The sequence below is a fragment of the Mustela putorius genome, unplaced genomic scaffold (genome assembly GCF_011764305.1).
Source record: "Mustela putorius furo isolate JIRA1106 unplaced genomic scaffold, ASM1176430v1.1 tig00000596_pilon_pilon_pilon, whole genome shotgun sequence".
Classification (NCBI taxonomy): domain Eukaryota; kingdom Metazoa; phylum Chordata; class Mammalia; order Carnivora; family Mustelidae; genus Mustela; species Mustela putorius.
In genome coordinates, this window is record NW_025421428.1 from 9,642,483 (window position 1) to 9,647,715 (window position 5,233).

The 5,233-nt window shown below is 57.4% G+C and overlaps 1 protein-coding gene across 1 annotated transcript; it reads left to right on the top strand.

Annotated features, from left to right (window-relative positions):
- The first annotated feature begins 1,165 nt into the window (after nt 1-1,165).
- On the top strand, nt 1,166-4,921 carry LCN2 (lipocalin 2). The gene is made up of 7 exons (XM_004757231.3): nt 1,166-1,470; nt 2,016-2,152; nt 3,336-3,415; nt 3,537-3,656; nt 3,893-3,994; nt 4,581-4,614; nt 4,740-4,921. Exons 1-6 carry the CDS (start codon nt 1,333-1,335, stop codon nt 4,601-4,603), a joined length of 600 nt encoding a protein of 199 aa, XP_004757288.1. The 5' UTR covers nt 1,166-1,332; the 3' UTR covers nt 4,604-4,614; nt 4,740-4,921.
- The last annotated feature ends 312 nt before the right edge of the window (nt 4,922-5,233 follow it).

Genomic DNA, 5,233 nt, shown 5'->3' on the forward strand with positions numbered 1-5,233 from the left:
TCCTTCTCTCTCTGCCTGCCTCTCTGCCTACTTGTGATCTCTGTCTCTTTCAAAAAATAAATAAATAAAATCTTTCAAAAAAAAAAAAAAAAAGATCCTGCCTTTGCCTTTGTCAAGTTAAGGTTGTTTCTCCTTCTAGCAAGACATTAATACGAGGGTAGTTGGGAGCCTCCTGGAGGAGCATATGCTCTGCCCGCTTCAAGCATCTGTCAATGGGCTGCAGCCTGTAAGGATATTTTTTTTTTTTAAGATTTTACTTATTGGGGCACCTGGGTGGCTCAGTGGGTTAAAGCCTCTGCCTTCAGTTCAGGTCATGATCCCAGGGTCCTGGGATCAAACCCCACTTCGGGCTCTCTGCTGGGCAGGGAGCCTGCTTCCCTTCCTCTCTCTGCCTCTCTCTGCCTACTTGTGATCTCTCTTTCTGTCAAATAAATAAATAAAATATTTTTAAAAGAATTTTATTTATTTGAGAGAGAGAGAGAGAGCACAAGCAGGAGGAGCAACAGAGGGAGAGGGAGAAGCAGGCTCCTCGGTGAGCAGGGAGCCCCACCCTGCCAGGCTTCATCCCGGTCTCCAAGATCATGACTTGAGCTTAACCAACTGAGCCACCCGGGCGCCACAGTTATAAGGACATTTCATTGTATCTACATTTCCTTCTGGAAGCTAGGTTGATAGAAATGCTTTGTTCTTGCAAATTGCTAAGACATTTGTAAACTGAGAGAGATTCACTTCTTGCAGGATTGCGATCTCTATTTTAAGTTAACTGTTCTTCCTTTCCTTAGCTTTGGGGGATCCAGGAGTGCCTGAGGAATGTCACATATATGGGGGGTGGGTTGTGGGGTGTCAGCTTGCCTTCTGTTTTCCCTCATCAGTACCACAGTCTGTTGGCCCGAGGTACTGTCTGTCTTCATCAGGTGCCAGAAAGGGCCTCTCCGCACTTACCCCACCCTGGACTTGAGCTGAGCAGAGGCTCCTAGAGGTCAGGGATGACAGCTTGTCCAGATAGGAGATGGTGGACCACACACAAAGGATTCCTTGTCCCTGGGGGAGATGTGGAGCTCTGGGGAATGCCCCTCCCCCCTCACTGGCTGTCCTGCCCCTCACCTTGCATAATCCTGACCTGGGGGAAAGGGACGGAGAGCTTGCCCAATATTCAGCCTGAGTTGCTGGCAACTGCCTCACCCTTCCTGGATTTGGCAAAGGATAAATTCACTCCACCCTGGCGTGAGCCGATGGTCAGGGGACCATAAATAGGGTCTCCGGGGCAGCCTTCTCACTAGCTTCTCCTCCTTCGCTGCTGTCCGGCACGCCAGTTTCCTAAGCCCTGAAGTCATGGCCCGAGGTATCCTGTGTCTGGGCCTCGTCCTGCTGGGGGCCCTGCAGGCTCCGGCCCAGGACTCCCTCATAAGTCCGATCCCAGTCCCACATCTGATCTCGATCCCCCTGCAACGCGACTTCCAGGAGGACCAGGTAAGGGGCCCGGAGGGGCGCTGCAGGGAGGTGCCTGGGGCAGAGCGTGAACAGAGTGAGGAGAGGCAGAGTCTTAGGGGGCGCGTCAGGGCCGGATGGGTTCAGGCTTCAGCTCAGCCCACCCTCGGGGCCCCTGATGGAAGGCACACCCCACACCCCCGTCCCCACCCCAACTTCGCTGACAAGAGAGTCACTTGAGCAGAACTTGCCAGGTCCACGATCCCTTCAGTAATCCCCACAGTCCTTGCAAGGTGGGGACATCTTCAGGTCCTCTGCATGAACAGGAACAGGGACTTTAGCGGGCCACTTGCCAAGGGTCACCCTGTCCCTACCAGACTCAGGGCTCCTTCCTGGCTGGGGGCCCCCAACTTCTGTGGCTGCATCAGCACAGGCCTGTGTGGCCAGTCAGGGTCCCCGCTGCCCAGTTCCCGACTCCCAGTCAGGCTGCCTAGAGGTACCTACAGGGACAGAGCAGCGGGGGGCGGGGGGGGGACAGGGGTGGTTCCTGGGCTCCACATATCACCTGCCACCCCTCCCCGCCGTAGTTCCAGGGAAAATGGTACGTCGTGGGCATAGCAGGGAACTCGATTAATGCAACAAGAAGAGCCCGGTTCAAGATGTACACCACCACGTACGAGCTGAACGACGACCACAGCTACAATGTCACCTCCACCATGATCCGGTGAGGGCCACCACCTCCTGGGTGGGGGGTGGGGAGTGCGGCAGGGACGCCCCGGGGGTCTGAGAGGGAGACTGATGTCAAAGCCGAGTGATGACTGAAGGTGGAAGGTGGACATTCATCCTACCGTTGGGTACCAGATCCCCCCGCATTCATCCGCTCCTTCATTCTCTAGATCAGTATTTATCGGTCACTTCAGTGCAGACACACGGACAGTACTGGGGATGGATCGTACAGACAGCCCTAGGGAAACGGGAGCGGAGAGAGCAGGGGCATCCTCGCGTGGGAGGAGGGTCACTCGATCCAGCCTGGAATCCCACCCAGGACTACATCAAGGGCTTCCAGACAGGTGGTCTCTAGGCTGGGCCTCAAGGAAGTTCCAGCTCCTTCAGGAGATCATCACAGGGCTGCCCTGAGCTGGGGCTGATGAGCAGCCCGGAGAGAGGCGGTGGCCGCAGGGCAGGGTCCTCAGACACCAGTACAAACGGATCCGGTGATAAGCAGGTCTGGCTGCAGCAACGAGAGGAATGATAGAGGCTGGTCAGTCCCAGGTCGGAGATGACCAGGATGGGGGCAGATGAGGACCTACAGAAGGGAGCCAAGAATTACCCAGCTCCTGTGGGCTTCTGGCTCTGGAACTTGGGGGATGAGGCCGGAGCACTTGCGGTGAAGGGAACAGAAGAAGGGCAGGTTTGGGGAGATGAGCTCTGGGGTGCCAGGGTACCAGATGGGATGCCTGTGAGAGGGCAGGGTCAGCCCAAGAGCTAAGGGCATCCTTGGCATCAACAGACTGTAGCCTTTGGAGTGTGAATCCCCCAGGAGACTCTACGGCAGGAAGCTGTAAGATAGGAGGGATGCGTTCAGTGGGGAAGAGCCAGACCCACTGGAGCAGGGTAGGCCGTGGTCCTCCTGAGGCCAGGTGGGCTGTCACCTTTTTAAAAAAATATTTTACTTATTAGAGAGAGAGAGAGCATGTGTGCACACATGCGCAAGCAGGGGCGGGAACAGAAGGAGAGAGGATCTCAAGCAGCCTGTGCCGAGCCCAGAGCGGGACTGGGGGCTCCATCCCAGGATCCTGAGATCAGGACCTGAGCCAAAAATCAAGAGTCAGATGCTTCACTGACTGAGCCCCGCGGGCGCCCCCGGACTGTCACCCTCTTATCCACCACCCATCTTGTTTCCACAGGAACGATACCTGTGACCACTGGATCAGAACTTTCGTCCCAAATGACCAGCCCGGCCAGTTCACTTTGGGCGACATCGAGAGTGAGTCCTAAGCGGGGCGGGTCTCCACAGGACACAGACGCCGTCCTGCGGGGGCTGGGGAGGAAAAACCGTTTCCGGCACCAGACCAGGGTGGGCTGATCCCCTCACGGCCACACTGCAGGTCATGTCGGGGTGCAGAACTACACCGTACGCGTCATGATGACCAACTACAACCAGTTCGCCATGATGTTCTTCAAGAAAGTTCACGACAACTACGAGTTCTTCAAGATCAGCCTCTACGGTGGGTCCTCTCCCGCTGCCCTTGGGACCGCGGTCCCGTTCATGCTGGGGATGAAGACGCCCATCCCACCCAGGCCCCAAGGTCCCCCTTACTCTGAGCCCCTGGGGGGTGTTAGAGGGATCTTCCCGCAGGTCTGTGCCTACCCCTCCCATGAGGAAGGGCTCTGAGGCCTCATTCACAAGTTCAAGACTATTTATGGAGCATTTGCCTGCCACTCACTGGCCATTTGACCGTAGGGAGGACCAAGGAGCTGAGCGCCGATATGAAGGATTATTTCGCCCGCTTTGCCAAATCCCTGGGCCTCACCGATGACCACATCATCTTCCCTGTCCCCATTGGTAATTGTCAGCTACGGAGAGGAGAAGGGGACATGGGGGACTGTCTGGGTCTAATGTTGCCTCACAAGGAAAAGGGGAAGCGGGAGACTCAGGCCCCTGCTGCCATCACTGGAGACCCTGGGAGCCACTTTGGGTTCATGAAGACCCTGCCACACCCAAGGGTCTGTGGGGGTACCCAGCAGGGTGGGTCCCAAGGGTTCCTCCCTGGCAGAGAACCCAGGTCCAAATTTCCCATCTCCTTGCCCGGCCACCTTTCCCTCTGCCCAGGTCTGCTTGTCCTGGGCTGGTTCCCCCTTGACCCTGGGGCTTGCTCACCACTGACTTGGGAGGTGCTCAGGGGTTCTGGCCTGGACAGGCGCCTCCCCAAGGCTGCAGTCACCTAGGTCTGTTTGTCCTCTGACTTCTCTCCCCATTCCCTGCCCCCATCATCCACGCCTCTGCTGAATCATCCTTGAAGGGAACCCCCAGATCTTCTGTGGCTGGGCCAAGCAGGGGCCCAGGGCATCCCGGGGAAGTATAGGGGCCCTGGAGGTCAGGGATCCCCCCCAGGCACCCCTGCCCTTGCTAACCACTCTATCCTCCGCAGACGAGTGCATTGATGATAAATGAACGAGCATGTGGTGAGTACGGCCCAGGAGGAAGGGGCTGATGGGAGCCAGAGTGCAGCGGGAGAGGGTCCCAGGCCTGCCTTTGCTCCCCTTGCCCAGCACTGCTGCCCTCTTTATTCCCCTGACTCTCTTTCTAGGTGCCTTCTGTCCCCACCCCATCACCCTCAGGCCAACCTCTGCCCAGGACACTGCCAGCTGCCTCCACCAACTTGGACACCAGGAGAGAGCCGGGAGACCCTTCTCACTGCACAGCCCACCAGCTGCTCCCCAGGCTGCCCTTCTGATGGAACCCCTCCTTGTTTGCTAAATAAACATATGCCCCCAAGTCCCGAGTCTGTGCTCCTTGACCCCTGGGCCGTCTGAGAGGGAGAAGAGCAAAGGGTGGGCTCCTGTTAGCATCACTCCCAGGGACATGGTCCCCAGAGAGGGCTGGGTGCCACAGAAACAGAGTCCAGCTCTGACCAAACACCTGCCGCTCCTAACTCTGGGCCCAGCCCCAGTCCCAGCAGCAGCCCGCACTGACCCCCGCCTCCCAGCACACTGATGGGCATATCTCATACCCATGATCAGCCACCTGCAGCAGGGTCAGGGAGCTGAAGGGGTTTGGGGGGACTGAGTGCTGTCACCCACA

Bases quoted from the DNA above. Each gene is read 5' to 3' on its own strand.
- LCN2 (XM_004757231.3), top strand. From the start codon at position 1,333: ATGGCCCGAGGTATCCTGTGTCTGGGCCTCGTCCTGCTGGGGGCCCTG. The intron at 1,471-2,015 runs GTAAGGGGCCCG...TCCCCGCCGTAG, and splicing joins GCGACTTCCAGGAGGACCAG to TTCCAGGGAAAATGGTACGT. The intron at 3,416-3,536 runs GTGAGTCCTAAG...GCCACACTGCAG, and splicing joins CACTTTGGGCGACATCGAGA to GTCATGTCGGGGTGCAGAAC.